This window comes from Urocitellus parryii, chromosome 6 (genome assembly GCF_045843805.1).
Source record: "Urocitellus parryii isolate mUroPar1 chromosome 6, mUroPar1.hap1, whole genome shotgun sequence".
Classification (NCBI taxonomy): domain Eukaryota; kingdom Metazoa; phylum Chordata; class Mammalia; order Rodentia; family Sciuridae; genus Urocitellus; species Urocitellus parryii.
In genome coordinates this window covers 26,158,021-26,179,949 of record NC_135536.1, presented here as the reverse complement: position 1 = coordinate 26,179,949, position 21,929 = coordinate 26,158,021, and the positions used below count along the sequence as shown (strand labels likewise).

The 21,929-nt window shown below is 37.2% G+C and overlaps 1 protein-coding gene across 3 annotated transcripts in view; it reads right to left on the bottom strand.

The window, feature by feature from the left end:
* Positions 1–21,929, bottom strand: part of Vipas39 (VPS33B interacting protein, apical-basolateral polarity regulator, spe-39 homolog) — a 29,744-nt gene that overhangs the window by 5,212 nt on the left and 2,603 nt on the right. The window contains exons 2-16 of one of the 3 annotated variants that reach the window (XM_026401055.2): positions 21,657–21,749; positions 20,259–20,361; positions 17,177–17,320; positions 16,058–16,096; positions 15,483–15,547; positions 13,936–13,992; positions 11,163–11,255; positions 10,494–10,527; positions 9,908–10,010; positions 8,485–8,512; positions 4,749–4,822; positions 3,113–3,188; positions 2,539–2,673; positions 1,727–1,768; positions 1,118–1,207 (exon numbers count right to left, since the gene is read on the bottom strand). In XM_026401055.2, coding sequence (XP_026256840.1) covers positions 1,118–1,207; positions 1,727–1,768; positions 2,539–2,673; positions 3,113–3,188; positions 4,749–4,822; positions 8,485–8,512; positions 9,908–10,010; positions 10,494–10,527; positions 11,163–11,255; positions 13,936–13,992; positions 15,483–15,547; positions 16,058–16,096; positions 17,177–17,320; positions 20,259–20,361; positions 21,657–21,749 — 1,176 coding nt within the window. The remainder of the gene's footprint in view (positions 1–1,117; positions 1,208–1,726; positions 1,769–2,538; positions 2,674–3,112; positions 3,189–4,748; positions 4,823–8,484; positions 8,513–9,907; positions 10,011–10,493; positions 10,528–11,162; positions 11,256–13,935; positions 13,993–15,482; positions 15,548–16,057; positions 16,097–17,176; positions 17,321–20,258; positions 20,362–21,656; positions 21,750–21,929) is intronic. The other 2 variants (XM_026401064.2, XM_026401071.2) reach the window with 2 other exon arrangements.

The following is a 21,929-nucleotide window of genomic DNA, read 5'->3' as shown; positions in this document are numbered from 1 at the left end:
AATATGCTAAATGAAACAAGCCAGACACATAGAGAAAAATACTGCAAGATCTTACTTATATGTGTAATCTGAAAAAAAAAAAAAGTCAAATATATAGAAATGGAGATCGGTGATTTCAAACTACAGAGGAAGTGCAGGCTAGAGGGTACAAAGTCACAATAATGGAGGATAAATAAATCTAGAAAGCCAAGGTACAACATGAGGACTAAAGTTAATAGTATTATGTTGTATATTAGAAATTTGCTAAGAGTGGATTTGAGGAACTATTCCACATATATATAAAATGGCAACTGTGAGATGGATGTTAATTGGGTTGACTATAATCATTTCACTATGTATATCAAAACCCCATGTGTCACTCCTTAATGTATATAATAATTATCAAAAAATGTAAACTAGTAAAGAAATTACAACCAAAAACAATACATGGTCCTTAATTAGCTCCAAATAGCATGTAAATACAAAAACAGCTATAAATAAATAAATTAAATTCAGACTATATTATTTAATTATGGACTATATATACACATGGCAAATATATGTGATATTATTATTGTATGAGTGTCAATTTTCTGGAGACAGAGACTATTTTCTGGAGTTAATGCTTAAGTATTTAAGAAAGAAGTGTCATGAAGTCTGCAATTTACCTTCACATGGTTCAGGAAAAAATCTATGTATATAGAAGAAAAAGCTAGCTGGTATGGCAAAAAATGTTGATAAATTATTGAAGTGGTAAAGACCACGTATATTCTCTTTTTTTAGGTTTGAAATTTTAGAAAATAAAAGGTTGGAGGGAAAAAGTTCAAAAAGTAACTTGAGCCAGGTATGGTGGTACATACCTATAAGTGCAGCACCTTGGGGTGGCAGAGGCAGGAGGATTTTGAGTTCAAAACCAGCCTTAGCAACTTTAAGAGGCCCTAAGCAGCTTAGTGAAACCCTATCTCTATATAAAAAATGAAAAGGGCTGAGGATGTGGCTCAATGGTTAAATGCCCTTGGATTCAATCCCTGGTACCAAAAAAATAAAAAATAAAAAGTTACTAGGACTTACAAAATGATACGATAACCCTTCTTTCTCCCAAGGCCTTAGCAGTATAAAGCAATTCCAGGACACCTACCTTTGTGGTGAAGAGGGCATCTACGTCATGCCAGGCTCGAAGTTTGGCACGAGCAGCCAGGGCTGTCAGCACATACTGTTTGTCTGGGATCTAAAAATCAAAGAGCAGGAAAAATTAAGGGAAAATAGAAATGTATTGGGGCTGGGGATGTGGCTCAAGCAGTAGCGCGCTCCCCTGGCACGTGTTCGATCCTCAGCACCACATACAAATAAAGATGTTGTGTCCGCTGAGAACTAAAAAATAAATATTAAAAAATTCTCTCTCTCTCTCTCTCTTTAAAAAAAAATTTCTCTCTCTCTTTCTCTCTTAAAAAAAAAATGTATCTATAGAGGTGCTTGAGAATTTTAGAAAAGAAAAATATACCATGGTATGGATTCTACCCCTTAAAGTCAATAAATTTTTCAGGTCAACAAGAATCTCTTAACTTCCAAGGCCCAGCACGATTATATACCATTTGGTTCAAGTTCTCTCATTTCCCATAAATTCATTCCCTTTTACCTTTAACCTTGAGCATCAAAGAACTTGGTGTACAGGGTTATCAAGCAAATCCACTCCATGTAGTTATTCTGATATGACTTTTATATAAAACACAGATCAATATGTACCTACCTTAAATGTCTTCTTCAGGTTGATAGGACTGCTGAATGTCCCCTAGGATTAAAGTGGAAAAAGCAACTTTAATGAGATCACTCAATCTCCCATTTTCCTTTCTACTACAGACTCTCTACAGCTCATTTTATAACCATTTAAACCCAGAAACTAATTCACAAGAAAAACTCCAGAGGACTTAATGAAATTATTACAACCTAGTTTATCAAGGAACTGGATTAAAAAGGAAGGTGCTCTTTCCAACTTTCTGCTAATCCAAATAGAAGCTGGGCACGGTGGTGAACACCTGTAATCAGAGCAGCTCAGGAGGCTGAGACAGGAAGATTGCAAGTTCAAGGCCAACCTCAGGAACTTAATGAGACCCTGTCTCAAAAATAAAAAGGGATGGAAATATATAACACAGTGGTAAAGCATCCCCAGGTTTAATCCACAGAGCCAAAACAAACAAACAACAAAATCAAATAAGGGGGAAATATCCACTTGTGATCATTAAGTCCAAATCTCTTCAAAAACATTTTTAAGAAGGATTGACAGCTACCTGACATGCTGCTGTGGCTCTCCATACCATGGCAATCCACTGGAAATTATGGGCCTTTGAAGAGACTGCTATGGGAATCAGCACCAGAGACAAAACATGCTATGCTAGGTTCCCTCTTGGCTCACCCTTGTTGAGGGCCAAGAAAGCTTCCAGGTAGACTTCTGATAACTACATGCATTCACTATTATAAGAATGCATCAAAATACTGGATTTGAACTATGTTCTTCTTGGACAATGAGAGTTTGTGGGTCTTTCTTTCACGTTTTGCCTGTACCTCAGCCTCCATGTAGTGATAGAAGCAGGAGTAGAAAAGCGTTGTCACTAGTGGCATGTTGAGGATGGAAGCTTTGCGTGGGTGCTTTCGGAAGATCTCAGTCTGTCCTGCTGACTCTAGATGCCGATCATTTGCCTGTGATGGAGTGAGACATGTGAAAAAAACACAATGTCTATGGAGCAGAGGGAGGGAAACCTTTAATACTATAGCAGTTGTGTTTCCCACCCTAGGAATGAAGCAAAAAAAGAGAAAAAGAAGAAATTGCTTAGGATATCCCAAAGGGCAGTTAAACTCTATTAAAAAAAAACATGGATCTAAGCTGAATAAAAAGATTACAGAAGAGGTGATAACATGGGAGTTTCAGAATGAAGAGCAAATACTTTCATGTCAGCAAGAGAAGAAAAAGAATGCCTAAGAACAATCGAGGAAGGGGCTATAGTGTACAGAAAGGAAATAAAAGGCTTTTAGAGACTGTAACAGGAAATGACAAATAAGTGCAGAGCATAAGAGTCTCCTAGATGCTGAATGGCATTTAGCCTGGGCACTAAAGCAGAACAGAGATGAGGAGTCTAACCTCAATAATGATTTGACGTTCCAGGAGCGTGTAATGGTCTTGTATGTGTGCAGAATCTTCTGCTGAAAATGGCAAACTGGTAGAGGGCCAGAAGGTTAGTACCTCTTTCTCTATGCAAAAAAGAAATACACTCAACTCAACCAAATTATCACTGTGAGCACAGAGGCTCACGGTGCTTTACAAATCTGTTCTCAATTCACCTTTAGAACACCTCTTTAAGGAAGAGAGAAAGCAGAAAACAGAGTAGACCTTTGGCTTACATTTTTGTATTTAAGATTTTGCCAATTCAAGAGGAATTCTTAAAAGTCCAAAAACATAATCATTAGCGATTCTGATGTGGAATGAATAAGAATCCTCACCTTTTGGAAGTTGGATGTTTGGGGCGTAAATCACAAAGCTAGTAAGTGAACCTAGCCAACTGCCCATCATCCACATCCCAATAAACCTCTGTAACACAGGTCACTGCTTAATTCCACTTAAAGGGCACTTAAATTTGTCACCCATTTTTTTATTGCAGAGTAATAACAATAAATTACATAGCACAGTTATAGGTTTGTAGATTAGCAAAGATTACAAAGATCTACCCAAATGTCAAAGGTCCCATCTTCAAAACCATGTTTTTATATACGAAAAAGTTGAGGGTCAGTGTCTTACCTGAAAGTCATGTGGCACACCAATGGGTAAGGCCAGGAATAGAAGCCAGATTTTAAACTCTCAGTTCATAGATCTACCCTTTAGAAAGTGCTGCCTTACTCCCGACTCCACTCACTCCAGGAAGAATTATGAAATTCAATTACACTATCCCAGATAAGTGTGAGCCACAGTGAATTTTTTATAAGAGATAAAGGGAGACAGCAATAGGTTTGTTACGGCACTACTCTGACTTTTCTGTTTTCCAGAGGCCATTTGACACAGCTCAGTATTTGGTAAAATTAAAGATTCCACTAACATGCAAATTTCTAAATGTGAAATCTGGAAATCATGTCACAAGAGGAATGGCTGAAACAACTGTGAACACTGAACCTGGAAAAGTGAGAACTAGTGGTAGACGTAAATCTGACTTGAAAGACAGAGTTAAGCAAGTTTTAGCTTAACACATGGGAGCACTTTCCAATAATGAGGTGTCCAACAATAAAATGAACTACTTCTAACAACAGAGCATGCCAGCACAGGAACAATATTATTTCAAGGATTTATGTTCTAGATGAAAGCTTATACTTGGATTTTGGGGTTTCAAGGACCAGTAACACACCTCCCAAAAATACATGAGGTCTACAAGTCCATAAAGAGTTATGACCTTTTTATTACATAAGATCATCTAAAAAAATTACAACCATTTTACTACCAAAAAAGGAGGGGAGAGGTGGGAACAAAATCCAAGAATAAAAGACAGTATCTCAAATAAACTTAGGTGTAGGGAAAAACTCTCTACATTGTCTTTATTTTCCTCACTTTCCCATAAAACAGGAAAAACACTTGGGGAACTAATATTTGGGATCCACTGAATAAGATGACCTTTGGTGCAACCCCGTGGGGTTCACTATCAGCTTTTCCCTCCCTACCTATCCATTCCACCCTCTTATTCTCTTCATTCCCTTTATATAAAAGTATACATACATTCCTCTCCCATACTTACCCAATGCAGGTCTTAAGAAATTCTTTTCGTTTCTCAGGGTCCTGAATGTTCAAATGCTCTCGATAATGAGATAGCTACAAAAAAAAAACAGAGAAAAGCTTGGAGCCATATTGTCTCCTTTGAAGAGGCAGGTAGCCGAATAAGTGGACTTTCCATGCTTAAAAAAACAAAACAAAACAAAAAATTAAAACCAAATTCTTCATTCTTAGAGATCCATCTGGGTGCTAATGGTTATGCATGTGTTGGGAGAGTGATACAAAATCATTAATGGCAAAAGTGGTACAAAATCATTAGTATGTTCATCTCTACCTGAACTGTCCAATATGGCAGCCACAAGCCACATTTGGTTTAAAATTTAAATTAAGTAAGTTAAAAATTCAGGTCCTTAGTTGCCTTATCTGCTTTGTAAGCACTCAAAAGGTACAGGCACTAGCAGCTAACATATTGGACAGAAGAAATATAGACTATTTCCATCATCACAGGAAATTTCTATTGGACAGTGTTGATCTATAATGAAGCACTAAGTAGATAGAGCACCTAGCTTTAGCTGAAGTTTGGCTCTAGACTTCATAATGCAACCAATAATGGCTATTTCCTTCAGTCTTAGCTTTTGAAAGGCCAAAATGCTAAATGTTTATTTCTAGAATCCTTAACCAATTATGTGATTAATTACGTAAGTGATCAACCACTTAAGTATGATTGTAAAATATCTAACAATTAACACCATCAGTAACACAAATAGTGTGTGTTACCTGATTCACTGTTCACAGCTAACTACTCATATTCGTATTTAAATACTATAGGTTCTACATGTAATTCCAAAAGAAAATCTCTTCATGTATTTTCTATTTTGAAATTCTAAAAAGCAGCCTGATTAGGGCTGAGGAAACAGCTCCATGATAAAATTCCTGTTTAACATGCACAATGCCAAGGGTACACTCCCCTGTACCACAAAAAACAAACAGTCCCTGATGTATTTGTTATTATGAGTTAAGTGATTTATTTGTTATTATGAATTAAGTGATACAATAATCATTAGAGTTGTGATAGCTGAAATTTTACACATAATCATTAACTTTCCAGGGCTGTGGCTGTGGCTCAGTGGTAGTGCACTTGCCCAGCATGCAGGAAATACTGGGTTCAATTCTCAGCACCACATACAAATAAACAAAATAAAGGTTCATCAACAACTAAAAAAAAAAAATGTTAAAAAAATAATCATTAACCTTCCAAGAAGTGAAAAATAAATAGATTGACATGAAAAATAAATTGATAAAAACATACAAAAATTAAGAGCGTGCTCGCCTGCCATGCTTGAGGCACTGGGTTCGATCCTCAGCACCACATAAAAATAAAATAAAGATATTGGGTCCACCTAAAAGCTAAAAAATAAATATTTTTAAAAATGTAAATGATGATATAAGACAAAATAATAGAAATCATTTTATGTCATAATTTAGTCTGAAAAATATTTGGTACACAGAATTCTTAATATTGAAGGAAGTATCTTTAAGAACCACAGTTAATTTTTTGTTAATCAATTCCATTTCTTCTTAAGTTTTTCAAGAAAAAATTCTACTTGAGAAATCTTTATGTTCTAGGAGAATGGACTAAAGGTAGATTATCAGTTTTGCCACTTCAAAAGTGTACAAAGTTGGAAAAAGCTAAATTTACATACAATAACATGCATGATTAATCATCTTCAATTCAATACAATGAGGATATAAATTTTAGGTAAAAATTCTATATAAAAACACATTTATTCTCATAATCAAACTTCAAAAAAACCAAACTTTATAAGAGTGTTATATATAAAGAAAATTCTTCATAGTCTTATGTTTTTTTAATTTATTTTTTTAGTTGTAGTTGGACACACTACCTTTATTTATCTCTCTTTATGTGGTTTTTGAGGATCTAACCTAGGGCCTAGCATGTGCTACGCGAGCACTCTACCACTGAGCCACAACCCCAGCCTTCTTATGGGTTTTTAGTTTTTTTTTTTTTTTTTTTGGTACTGGGAATTGAACCCAGGGGTATTTTACCACTAGGCTACCTCCCCAGCCCTTTTTTAATTTTTAATTTTGGGACAGGGTCTTGCTAAGTTTCTAAGGCTGGCCTCAAATTTTTGATCCTCCTGCCTCAGCCTCCAGAGTAGCTGGGATTACAGATGTGTGCCATTGCACATAGCTCCTCATGGTTTTGAGCTTATAAAGATTAAAAACAGAAACAAAAAGCTCTTCATATGATTACTACAGACTGCCAATAATTTTTTGTAGATTAAGATAAAAGAGGGCTGGAGATGTGGCTCAAGCCGTAGCGCGTTCGCCTGGCATGCGTGCGGCCCGGGTTCGATCCTCAGCACCACATACAAACAAAGATGTTGTGTCTGCTGAATACTAAAAAATAAATACTAAAAAAATTTAAAAAAAAAAAAAAAAGATAAAAGATATTTCAAATTTTCCCATGGCTTGAATTTTAGTACAGGTTCCTTTTAGAAAATATTGGACAAACATTTTCCTGAATTCTGCTGTGTAAAGGTTAATAATGTTATTAAATGTGCTAGATAAGTGTCACTGACATCATCACAGATATGCAGTACAATGATAAAGGAATAATCCTGCTATCAACATTGCTAAGAAATTCTATTCCTGCACTATAATATCAAACTTTAAAAAATGGTTCACTAAAGTTTTAATAATACAATTAGGTTTTTGGTAAAATTTCAGATTTGTTTTTGTATTTCAGTTCATTCTATGATTGTCAAAATCTGCCAAAGAAACCAATTATCACACTTGGCAATCACTCAGCCAAGATATATACCTATCTTTCTTCTTCCTTTTTTTTGGAATCAGAGATTGAACCCAGGTGCACTTAACCACTAAGCCACATTCCCCAGTCCTTTTTAAACTTTTTATTTCGCAATAGGGTCTCCCTAAGTTGCTTAGGGCCTTGCCAAGTTGCTAAGGCTGGCTTTGAACTTGTGATCCTCCTGCCTCAGCCTTCCAAGCTGCTGGGATTACAGATATGTGCCAACACACCTGGCTCTATACATAAGATAAGCCCTTTCTTTCTTCTTGACCTACATATGGCTTTTTATTCTTAGCTTCCAATATCTTTAGTCTTAGAAGCCAAAACCCATCCTTATTAGAATAAATTATTCTCCATATATGTGTAATATGTCAAAATACACTTCACCATCATATTCATCTAAAAAGAAGAAATAAAAAAAATTTTAAAAGACATATTTTCAAGGGGGAAAAAAAAAAAGGAAGCCAAACCCTAAAAGTTCCTACAAACAAGGACTTGAAAACAAATTACAAATTGCTCAGTCCAGTATTCATTCACTTTAAATCTGTTTTAAAGATTTAAGCCCGGGCTGGGGATGTGGCTCAAGCGGTAACGCATATGCCAAGTGAGCCACTGCACACAGCCACTGCACTGGGTTCGATCCTCAGCACCTCATAAAATAAAATAAAGAAGTTGTGTCCACCAAAAACTAACAAATATTAAAAAAAATTCCCTCTCTCTTCTTTCTATCTTTAAAAAAAAAAAGATTTAAGAGCATGGAAAAAGAAAGCAATATATCATTTGGTTTAAGTTTTCAGGTTTCCTAGATGCCTTTCTCTTCTGGATATTACCAATATCAAAGGAAAGGACAGTCTGGGATCTTGGAAACTGGGTTTTGGCTTAGATGTCTATTAGATAGGTCCCCAACTGAAATAAAGGCCACACTTACCGCAAGCTCTTCTGTTCTATCTAGGAACCTGGGAAGAAGCAGAAGGGAGCAGGGCATTTTTATCTATTGATATGTGGCATACAACCTCAAAAAATAGGGTGAATGTTCTACACATAAGATAAACCTTTCTACCTCCAGCAACCCCTTCAAAACACTTGGTGGTTCATATATCAGTTTTCCTGTTTTTTTCTAGTTGTATGAAATGTAAGGACAAGAAGGCACTACAGGGCAATAAGAGCTTAAACCCAAAAAAAAAAAAAAAAAAAAAAAAAAAAAAAAAAGAGCTTAAACCAAACCTACTCTGGCCCAAAGTAACCTTGTTTATTTTTGAAATATTAAATAAATCTATTAAAACAATCTTGGAGATTGTTTAAAGATATATTCTTTATTGTTCTTTTTCATGTACAGAGTACAATATATTTGGTCTCCCTCATGTCTTCTGAATCCTCCTGACTCTGAAGAGACAGCCTCCATGCTTTAGCATGGAGGTGATACTTGATAAGGCTTCTTTCAAAGGAAGGCAGAAAGAGTCAGAAATTAGCCTACCTCCAGGAACTCTTCTTTTGCAAATTCCTGGTTAACCATCTGTAATCTTGACCTTAATCAGGTAACCTGCTTTCCCCACCTTAGTTTTCAGTGCAGTTCATTATTGTTCTGGAGTTTCTGGGTAACCAGAATTATCTTGAGCCACAGAGCCTAAATAGGTTTCCAACCCCTTCCCTGATATTGAAGAAAGGATAAAATGTCCATGCATTTTAATCCAAGCCAGGAAATTAGTCGCAATAACTAGAAGGAAAACATGACAAAAGATCACCTCCCACCCTCCTTTACCTCCAGCAGATATTGCCTATCTCTCACCAATCAGAAACCTACCTAGCCTCAGGGGCCCAACTCAAATCCTAATCACTGCCTTGAGACTATGCTTGGGTATCCTGACTGAAAGTCCTGTTTTCTTCTCTTCTACTGAATTTCTCATTAGCATCACTTAGGGCTGACTAATAAAAGACACATTTAATCTAGGTCTTTTATTTTTAAAAAATCTTAATGAATAGGCATTATGCTAAATGCTAAGTCTCAAAACTAAATCAGTCTTCATGACTCTATGGGTAGGTATCATCGTCTTCACTTTATAGGTGTGAACATTGACACATGGAGAAGTCTAGAAACTTGCTCCAGGCTACTCTATAAGCTAAATAATAGAGCTTAAATTCATGCCAGATATGTCAGACTCTACAGCTTGGTTCTTAACCATCCTGCTGTAATGTCATGTACCCCAGTACATGGGGTTAAGCCATCATATTTCAATATCTTGTCTTAACTGTTTCCAGAAAAATGACAGTGTCTTCCATTTCTTAGTATCCCTCAGCATACTTTTTAAAAGTACTTAGTAAACTTTATTGAACAGAGAATCATCAGTTCTTACTTGAAGAGGTCTAAAAGCAGCTTTTGATCCCCTATTTCCTTAAGGAAGTGAATGAAATGTCTCAGGGCAATCTGTCGCACCTCCAGCTCTCGGAAGAGTATTTCTGGCAGAAAGGAAGAAACAGTTAGATGGAGACAAGAGGAAAGCTTATTACTCAAGTGTGAAATTGGCCTCCCTATTCACACCTTCCAAACATTCTCTCCTCAGAGGCAAGCAAAAACTAAGAATGGCCTATTCCTAAATTTCAACCCTATCAAAGCCTCTATGGTCCACATTAACTCAGAGCTTTTGAATCAGCTTTTCAACTCTCATCAACCCACAGAGCAGGCATTTAGCATGGATTTTTACTTCCTCAAACACACAGTCATCCACAATCTGTCCAATAAATAGAGGGGGCTTTGTCATTAATGTAGTAACCCTAAAGGATGCCCTCAGAGATGTGATGTGTGTTCCGAGTGACAGCCACATAAGCTGTCTCTAAAACAGACTTGATAATGGTGAATTCTGGCATGAAAGCCGCATGCCATTCTCTCCTAAAGGTGGCATACACTTTGCTGAGTAAAGATGTCCAACAAATCACGCTCACCTTTGCTCAGTGTCCTCTTCAAGAAGATCAAAACCTAGAGGGAAAAGAACAAAGAATGAGCAATATTTCAAACACAAAGCCCTTCCCCCATCACCTAATGTGAATGAAGTCAGCAACTGGGGAATCTCTACAGACACAGACAATAGACCTCTCATTGGGATTGGAAGGAAAGGTGATGGATATCTGGGACTGAACTGTGCCTCGGGAGACCCCTTGTGGTGCCCACAGCAGCTGAGAGATACCTCCCTGGTCTCACATCTCTCCTCTCTCAGATTATTTTACATATTTATTTTTTAAAGGATATTATTTGAGTATTTTTAAAGGAGAAACTTTATAATTTTTTATAACAATTTTTGTATGTGGTGCTGAGGATTAAACCCAGTGCCTCACGCGTGCTAGGCAAGCACTCTACCACTGAGTCACAACCTCAGCCTTATTTTCTTATATATATTATATAAAGTAGCCAATTTTTTTGATTTGGGGGTTACAATAAAGAGTTCCACACACAATGGTTGTCCCACCATCTGAGCCTTGGAGCAGAAACTGTTGAAAATCCTATACCTCAGGGGAACTCCAGAATTTTTACTTGATATTTAAACCCAAAATGGTAAAGTCTATTTTGACAGGATTTTCAGAAATCAATGGAAACAACAAAATCTCACAACTTACTGCAGTAATGACGTTTCCATCATGCATGCTTACTGCCTCTTCTAGGAGTTGTAGCTTGTCCTGTAAGGAGCGGAATCTTTCTAGTGAACAGACCTGGTCACATAAGAACACAATTAGTACATAAGGAAAAAAAAAAACAAAACAGTGTCCTATTTTCCTTTGTCATTTTAATAGTAAGAAATGAGCAATAATGAAAGCAAATGTCCCCAAGGAGAGCCTCTATATTTACACTATGATCCCCAGTACTCTGTGAGATAGGAGACTCCTACATCCTCTTGTGTCCAGCCCAATGCCCTATAAAATGCTAATGAAGCCTTGACAAAATCAACAGAACACTTGCTGTTTAATAATGTGTAATTTATACACAATAAAGTCTATCTTACTCAAGTATATAGTTCAGTGAGTTCTAAAAGGATGTGCAATCACATTACTACTACCACAACAAAGTCAAAATATTTCCATCACCCCAAAAGGTCCCTCGTTCACTCTGACATCCCCATTCCCTGGCAACCACTTTCCTGTTTTCAGCTAATGTGAGTTTGCCTTTCCTAGAAATGTTACAAAAATAAAATCATATATTTACTCTTCTGTGACTGGCTTCTCTCACTCAATATTATGTTTCAGAGATAAAGCTGTGTGTTGTATTGAGTATCACTAGTTTCTTCCTGTTTAGGCTAGTTGTTTTCACGTGTGAATATACCACAACTTCTTTATCCATTTACCTGCCAATGGATACTGGTTTCCATTTGGGGGGCTTATTTTTAAAAAGCTGTTATGAAAATTTGTGCCCAAGTCTTTGTATGAACATACATTTAATTTGCCTTGAACTATAAATATCTAGGAGTGAAATTACTGGGTCATACAATAAGTATATGTTAAGAAGAAACCACAAGGCTGGGCATAGTGGCACGCACTGTCATCCCACTGGCTTGGGAGGCTGAGGCAGGAGAATCACAAGTTCAAGGCCAGCCTCAGCAATTTAGCAAGACCCTAAGCAACTTAGCAAGACCCTGTCTCAAATTAAAAAATAAAAAAGGCTGGGGAAGTGGCTCAGTAATAAAACGCCTCTAAGTTCAAACCCTGGTACAAAAAAAAGAAAGAAAGAAATCAACAGACTATTTTCTGAAGTAACTTTACAACTTTACGTTCTCACCAGTCATATATGAGTCTTGTTCTTCTGTATCTTCCCAACCCTTAATATGCATAGTCTTTCTAAATTTAGCCATTCTACTGGGGATTTAGTAGTATTTTATGGTTCAAACTCACATTTTTAAAAAATATTTTTTAGTTGATGTAACTTTATTTTTTTTATTTATTTATAGTGGTGCTGAGGATCGAACCCAGTGCCTCACACATGCTAGGCAAGTACTCTGCAACTGAACCACACTCCTAGCCCTAATTCAAATTTTTTTGATAACTATAATGCTGACCATCTTTCACGTTCTTCGGGTCATTCATGTTATCTTTTTTTTTAATATATTTTTAGTTGTAAATGAACACAATACCTTTATCTTACTTATTTACGTACATATGGTGCTGAGGATCAAACCCAGTGCCTCACACATACTAGGAAAGTGCTCTATCACTGAGCTACAGCACCAGCCCCTCATTTTTTGAGATGTATCTGGTCTAATCTTGTGGCAATTTTTTATTGGACTATCCTAGATAAAAGTCCTTTATAATATGTTAATTTTACAAATATTTATTCCTAGTAATGGTTAAGTCTTTTCATGTTTTAATACTGTTTTCAAAAAACCAAAGTTTATAATCTTGATGAAGTTCCATTTATTTTTTTCCTTTATGGTCTTCTGTGTTGTAAGGAATGAATCTTTGCCTAATTCAAGATCGTAAAAAATTTCACCTCTACAGATTTAGCACTTACATTAAGATCTATGAGTCATTTGATACATTAATGATTACAATCTAATTCTCCCATAATTAATCTACAGATTCAATGCCATTCAAATCAAACTCCCAGCAGCTTTTTTGTAGACACTGACAAACTGATACAAAAATCTACATGAAAACATAAATGATCTAGAATAACCAAAACAACTTTGGAAGCAAAGAACAAAGTTGAAGATTGAAAGCTTCAGAAGAGTTAAAGTATCCAATTTCAATACTTACTACAAAGTTAAAATAATCAAGACTGTGGTAATTACACAAGAATAGACTTATCAATGAACTAGAATAAAGAGTCCAGAAATAAATGTACACACATATGGTCAATTGATTTTCAAAAAAAGTATTGAGGCTGTTCAATGAGGATTGGTTTTTCTTTTTTCTTTTTAATCTTTATTTTATTTATTTTTATATGGTGCTGAGGATCGAACCCAGCGCCTCGCAAGTGCAAGGCAAGCATTCTACCACTAAACCACAACCCCAGCCCAATTATTGGTTTTTGAACAAACAGTGCCAGAAAAAAATGGGGAACTATATGGAAAAAAAATGAACCTCAACCTTTATTTCACACCATATACAAAAATTAACACAACAGATCATAGAAAACTTAAAAGATTATTCTCACTCTCAAAGTATTTTTTCCTATCATCCACCTCCATTTACTTTCTACTCTTGTCAAAGCAACACTAAACCCTGGATAAAGTCAAAGATTGTACAACTAATTTTCAACCTTAGTGGATTTATTTTCCTCCTCAACATCACTTCATTTAGCAAATGGAAACTGAAAAGAGAGGTCAAGATATCCTTCCTGAGGGAACAAGATATCCAGCTTACCAAAGAATCCTACCAGAATTCTCTCTAGTGCCCTCACCTTGCCCTTCCGGAGGCGTCGTACTGTGTCACTGGGGCTCCATTCATTGCTGTAATCCTGGAATATTAGCAACACATGAATTCCAGGAAGTTAAGGAATCAGAATTATCAGTATACCAGCTCCTCACCTCAAACTCTGTCTTTGTCTCTCCATAAACTGTTTCTAAGGGGAAAACAGTTTATGGGAGAAAACCAACGAGTAAAATGAAAAACTGGGATGGTGCTGTTTAGAGTTTCTGAAGTAACTAGAGCAGGGACATTGTAGGCAGGAAGAGATGGATCAGACAGGGAAGAACCACAGGCATGGTAACCCTATGCCTACTGGTTCAGGATTTTAACCCCTAGATGCAGTTACAGTCAAGTGTTGAGCTCTTAATAATTAATACCTTTGGCCAGAGAAAGACAGAAGTTTGAGACATGTTCCTTTTTTTATCTTAGAATATAGTTTCTTCCTATGAATCAATTTGCATTTTTACACATTTCATAAGAATATGAGCTCCACCAAGCTTCCAGATTACAGAGAGATCAACGAGTGTCAAAGTTTAGCCTTCAAAATTCAGCACAGCTGAGCATGGTGGCACACATCTATAATTCCAGAAGCTTGGGAAGCTGAGGCAGGAGGATTGCGAGTTCAAAGCCAGCCTCAGCAACTTAGCAAGGCCCTAAGCAACTCAGCAAGACCCTATCTCTAAATAAAATACAAAGAAGGGATAGGGATGTGGCTCAATGGTTAAGTGATCCTGGGTTCAATCCCCAGTACACACACACACACACACACACACACACACAAAGTCAGCATAATGGATAAGGAAAGTATGCTAGGACTGAGTTGAAAAATACAGATTTTTGAGTCAAAGTTCCACCTTTCCCCATCTGTGAGACCCCAAGAAAGCACTACTGTTAAGAAACCCAGTTTTCTTATCTATAATATGGAGTTAGAAAGATGGAGGAGAGGTGTTAAAATACAGTCATGTGCTATAGAATGATATAAATAACAATGGATTGCATAGGCAAAGGTGATCCCATATGACTGTATAATGAAACTGAAAAGTTCCTACTGCCTTATAAGTACTTACACTATACCTTTTCTATGTTTAAATATGTTTAAAGGACTGAGGGTATAGCTCAGTGTTAGAGTGCTTGCCTAACATGCAGGAAGCCCTGGGTTCAATCCCCAGCATTGAAAAAAAGAAATAAGAAGAAGAACAAGATACATTTGGATACACAAATACTTAACCACTGTGCTACAGTTTCCTACAGTATTTAGTATAGTAACATGCTTTACAACTTTAAACTCTAGACCCAATTGACTATACCATACAGCCTAGGTGTATAATACACTGTTACCATTGAAGTTTGTGTAAGCACACCTTACAATATTTGCACAATGGTGATATCACCTAACAATGCATTTCTCAGAACATGTACTGTCATTAAGCAACATATAACCATAATATCTGCTCGAAGAGTTGGGGAAGTTAAGCAAGGTAACATAGGTCAAGGTACTTTATATTGTGTACAGCCACATCAATATTAAAAATAACTCACCCTATACTCCCCCTTGGGCCTCCCCAGTTCTGGAGCATAGCTTTTGGCAGGTGTGTCCGACAGAGCTGAAAAAGAATAGGCAGCTGATTCAAAAAGGCACCCTGAGTCCTGTTTCTAGTTATTCCTTTCCTCTGCTGTTTCCTATCACACACATATTTTCAGACTTGTAGCCTCCCAAGCTATCTTTATGGCCAAAAGTAGATCTCAGTTCTTCCCCAAGACAAAACCCCTAAGAAGTTATCTGTTGTCTCTATAGCTTGAATGACTTCTATCTCCTTACTTAGCACCAAAAAATTTCTCTAGGGGCTGGGGTTGTGGCTCAGTGGCAGAGTGCTTGCCTCGCACATGTGAGGCACTGGGTTCAATCATAAGCACCATATAAAAATAAGTAAACAAAATAAAGATATTGTGTCTATGTATAACTAAAAATATTTTTTTAAAAAATTCTCTAATAATGGTGGTAGATTCAGAAAAAAGTTCAGCTGGTTATCTAATTACCACCTGTCCCTACATCCCTATCAGACTGAATGCCAGATCAGAAACATTTCCCACAGCAATCAAGAGATATACCTTACCATCAGAAAGGGACTGGAAACTTCCAGGTCTAGTTCTACCTAAAGGTAAAGAACACAAAAAAGAAGAGGTCAACAGAATTCAAGTCGCAGCCTTCTAGATTTAGTTAAGGATGCAGTGTAGAATCTTATTACACGGTATTGAAATTTAAGACTTAAAAAAGCTTTTACTTGACTTCAGAAACTCAAGCTGCTATTTCAAGAAAAAAAGGAGGAGGAAAAAAGTTTTAACTTTGGTAAAACATACATAAGAATAAAATTTACTTTTCTAACCACTTTTAACTATGTAATTCAGTAGCATTAAGTACCTTCATATTTAATGATATTGCCATTATCACTAAAACTTTTCATCATCCTAAACTGAGACTCTGTGTCCTTAAACAATAACTCTCCATTCTTCTCAGTCCTGGCCATTGATAACCACCTTCTACTTTGGGTCTCTACGAATCTTCCTATTCGAGGGACTTCCTGTAAATTAAGTCAGACAATATTTGTCCTTTTATGTCTTTCTCATTTTTTTAGCATAATGTCTTTAAGGTTCATCCATATTTTAGCAAGTATCAGAATTTCTTGTCTTTTTAAGGTTGAGTATTCCACTGAATTATGGATATCATATTTTGTTTATATATTCTTCCCTCAATGGACACAGGGACATTTTTAATCTTTGGCTATCATGAATAATGCTACAAACATTAGTGCAGAAATACCTATTCAAATCCCTGCTTTCAATTCTTTTTGGCATATACCTAAAAGTGAAACTACTGAGTCACATAGAAAAACTATGTTTAATTTTTTTGAGGAACCGCCATACTATCTTCTACACTGGCTACACCATTTAATATTCCCAATAGTACTGGCACAAGGGACAAGGAGAAATTTTGATACAGGCAAATTTCTTCAATGTCTCTCACAGGATTAATGTCAATTTTGTTCATCATATTATACAAATATAGTCCAATGCCTGTGAATTTCTTATTTCTCCCACTCTTAATATTCAGCTGCCAGATCCAAAAATTCATTGTCCTTCAATAATTTTTTTTCCCCAGAGTAAATGGAAAATATAGCCTGAATATTTTTCTGACAAAAGAAAAAACTTCCCTATCCCATTAACCATCACTCTACCTCTAAAGAAGCTGCTCAGGGAGTAGGTAGAAGTAGGTTTGGGTAGTTGTGCATAGGAGAAGCTGTTTCGGTTCTTTAGCTGTTCACGTCCCTCATGGCTTGACCCACTATTACCAGCAGTCTCTTTGATGGACCATGAGATACCTGCAAGACAGTAAGAACTAAACCAACCTAAAATAAATGCTTGACATCTATTATGGTCTGGATCTAGAATGTCCCCCAAAGACCCATGTACTGAAGCTTGATCCCTAATGCAGCAATGTTCAGAGGTAAATCTTCTTTTGGGAAGGTGATTTAATCAAGGGCTCCAAACTCATCACTGGATTAATCCACTGATTGGTTCATAATTTAAAGACATTACTGTGAGGCTAGGGAAACTGTAGGAGGGAGGGTCTAGTTGGGGGAAGTAGGTCACTGGGGGCATGCCCTAGAAGGGTGTATCTTATCCCTAGCTCCTTCTCTCTCCCTCTCTCTGCTTCCTGGTTACAATGAGCTGAGCAGCTCTGCTCTGCCATGCCCTTTGCCATGATGTTCTGCCTTTCACAGGCCCAGAAACAATGAAGCCATCTGACTATGGCTACACCATTTAATACTGTGAGCCAAAATAAAACTTTCTGGTACACTAAATTGATTTTCTCCCAGTGACAAAAAGCTGATTAACCATATCTGATATTCAACAAACTCTAAAAGCTTTTCATTACAGGTTCTTGGCCAGCATGGGGCAGGACAAAAAGACAGAATCTAATAAACTAATCCACACAAAAATGGGCAAAGGACATGAATAATGGGTCACAGAAAAGAAATTTAAATGACTTTTAAATGTATTAAAAAGACGCTCTACTTCCTTTTTTCTGGTACTAAAGAATGAACCTAGATGCCTCTACCACTGACCACATCCCCAGCACTTTTTATTTTTTTGAATTTTGAGACAGTTTTTCACTATGTTGCTGAGGATGGCCTTGGATACTATCCCCCTGTCTCAGCCTCCCAAGTCACTGGGTTACAGGCACATGCCATCATGCCCAGCTTCTACTTCATTCTTAATAAAAAGTATTATAAATTAAGAGCACAATGTGATACCATTGGTCTCCTATAAGATGGGTAAAATGAAAAAGTTTTATCATGCTCTATGATAGAAAGGCTGTGGGGAAAACAGGAACCCTCTTAATACTCTGGTGGGTGTACAGCTAGTACAACCCTTATGAAAGGTAATTTGGCATTATATATTCAATAATGATGCAGATATCCCACAATAGTAATTCTACTTTAAGAACTGATTTTTCATTTACTCATATATGGTCAGAATTAAAGATTATTGACAGGAATAAGGTTGGAAACAATCTAAAGTTCATTGACAGTGGACTGGTTAAATATATTATGGTAATCCATACAACATAATACTATGCTACTGCTTAAAAAATTAAGAGAATGAGAAAGCTCTTCACATACTGATATGAAAACAATCTCTAAACTTTTATCACATAAAAAGAGTAAGGTTGGGCTAGTGAGTATAGCTTAGTGGTAGAGCACTTGTCTAGCACACATAAGGCCCTGAGTTTGATCCCCAGCACTGCAAAAACAAAATAAAAAACAAAAAGAGCAAGATATTTAAAACTGCTATTGCTTGGATAAACAGAAGGGTAAAAATAAATATTCCTATAAGCATTTCCAATTATAAAAATAATCTTTATATAGTTACAAAATAAGCAAGCAACATTGATTGTTTTCTGGAAGGCAGGGACAGAGAATGAAGACCATTCTTAACAATGTAGAAGGGAAACTGTTAATGTATACCTTTCTTTCTTTTTTTTTTTTTTTTTACTTTTATGGTAGTCAGGTACAGTGGCACACTCCTATAATGTCACCTACTTGGGGGGCTAAAACAAGACGATCCCAAGTCTGAGACCAGCCTGGGCAACTCAGTAAGACCCTGTCTAAAAATAAAAAGGATCAGTGATATAGCTCAGTGGTAAAGCATGCCTGGGTTCAATCCCCAGTATTGAAAGAAAAAAAAGTGTTACAGTATCCCCCTTTACTTACCTATCTATCTATCTGTCTATCTATTTATTTATTGTTTATGGATGCTGGGCAATAAACTTGGGGCACTTTACCAATAAATCACATCCCCATCCCTTTCTATGTTACTCTTTAAAATTCTGAGACAGGGTCTTGCTAAGTTGCTTAGGGCCTCACTAAGTTGCTGAGGCTAGCTTTGAACTTGTAATCCTCCTGCCTCAGCCTCCTGAGTGTCCAGGATTACAGGTATGTGCCCCTGCCACCCAGATATCCCCTGTTTAAACAACAACAACAACAACAAAAAACCACTTTTGGTTAAAAATCAGATAGGCCAGGCACAGTGGTGCACACCTGTAATCCCAATGACTTGGGACGCTGAGACAGGAGAATCGAGAGTTCAAAGCCAGCCTCAGCAACTGTGAAGCACTAAGCAACTCACTGAGACCCTGTCTTTAAATAAAACCCCAAAATAGGGTTGGGGATGTGGCTCAATGGTTGAGTACCACTGAGTTCAATCCCCAGTTCCAAAAAAAAAAAAAAAAATCAGATGGACTCTGCCAAGGTGTTAAGTAGTATTATACAACAGTTAAGCAGTAAGACTTGGTGGCTAAGGAAGTTGGTTCCACCAATTAATTATGAATATTTAAGTTAAGGGTTGCCAAATGTGACTATATATTAGAATCACCTATAATACTGATTAAAAATTGTGACCCAGGAGCTGGGGATGTAGCTCAATGATAGAGCATAAGACCCTGAGTTCAATCCCTAGCACACACACCAAAAATAGTGATATTCCCTTTCCCCCAAAAAAACCTATAGAATCAGAATCTCTGGGGCAAAGCCTAGGAATCTGCCATTTTAATAAGCATCCCAGTAAGTCTGAAATAGCCATGTGGAAACTACTGCTCTATCTTTTCCTGATGTTAAAATTTCCAAGTATGTTCATCTGATAACTGTCTAACCTCATTCCCTTTAGTGACCAGCATTAATGAGAAAAACAAGTGGCAGCATCACTAATGACCAGAACTCAGAATGTCAGCACTCTCCGAGGACCTCTTCTACTTACTTCCCACAGGCTCCCCACTCCAGCTGACTCGCTCCAGGTCGTCGTCATCATCATCATCCACGAAATCTCGAAGGCTATTCACGGCCCTCTTTGATTCCTTTAACTACAGAGGGACATTAGATGGGACGATCGTCACTTGCCACTCCTCTCTTTGATAACTAGGAAGGCTGAACACATAAAACTTAAAGATGGCCAACAGTTTCACTGTCTGCAATCTAAAGTCTAGCATACAGAAAACAAATTATGTTCTAGCCAACATTGCAGTCCAGAGGCAGAAGAGTTAGGATGAATCACAGTTACTTTTGAGTCCTAATCAATTCTTGACAACTTTCAGTGTAAACTTGAGTGAATTTATTTACCTCTCCAAAACTGAGTTTGTTTCTCCATTTGTAAAAAAGACACAATAAAATGAATTTTCCAGTATAGGACATCTTTCAAGAGTAAAGTAACAAGGTGCAAGTGGTGCACACCTGCAATCCCAGCTCCTCAGGAAGCTGTGGCACAAGGACAACTTGAGCCCAGGAATATGAGACCAACCTGAGAGATCCCATCTCAAAAAAATTATAAGTGATATCATATGAATAAAAGACCTGAAGTTCTTGGGGAGGGGGGGAAAACTAAAAGGAATGAATCATCTCACGAAGGTAAAGTAAGTTGGGTGTGGTAGGCACAGCTGTAATCCCAGCAGCCCAGGAGGATTACAAATTTGAGGCCATACTCGCCAACTTAGTGAGATAATGTCTCAAAACTTTAAAAGGGCTGGAGATGCAGCTCAGTATTAGGGCATACTTGGGTTCAATTCCTAGTAGAACAAAAAAAAGAAAAAGAAAATAAGAAGAGCAGAAAGTCAGTTTTTACAATCTTTCTTGAGAAGATTTCTCTAGGAAGGTCATTATAGTTTGAATCTTCAATGTCCCCCAACAGCCTTTGTGTTAAAGGCCTGGACCCCAGAGTGTTACTACTGAGAGGTGGAAGAACCTTTGAGAGGTGGGATCTAGTGGGAGGTCCTTGGATCACTGGGGTCATACTGTCCAATGAAACCATGGGACCCTACCCGTTCCTATTCCTTTCCTCACCCCCTGGCCATGAAGGAGTGGTTCTGCCCCACCACATGTCTGGGCCATGCCTCATCACAGACACAGAGCAATGGAGCCAACCAATCATACTCTTTGAACCTCTAAAACTCAAAATGAACCTATTTCTTTATAAGTTGATTATTTATTTTGTTGTAGTGGGGAAAAAGTTGACAAACACAAAAGTTCTTTCTGAAAATCTGACCCAAAACATTTCTGAACTGAATGGACACATGGTCAAAAGCTGGGCTACCCAGGATGCAAGAGGAAGGAGTAGTATCATGGAGGTGAATGCGACCTTCAGCAATTATTTGTGGAAACCTACCTGTGAGAGCTCATCATCTTCATCATCAAAGGTGAAAGCCTTGAACTTGGAGCTGTTCCAATACTCCTCCTCATCACCTTTAGTCCGATTCATCTGGAGCAAGAAGACAGATGTATGTACTTTTCTGAATCCTTCCCAGAAAAGCTCCAAGTTTTCCTTCCAAAAGCTCCAAAAGGTTCACTTTATTCAAGATACTCTCTGAGGTGTTATAAGGGGTATAAAAATAGTTTGACAGTATCATCCTAAAAGACCACAAAAACCAGGCATGGTGGT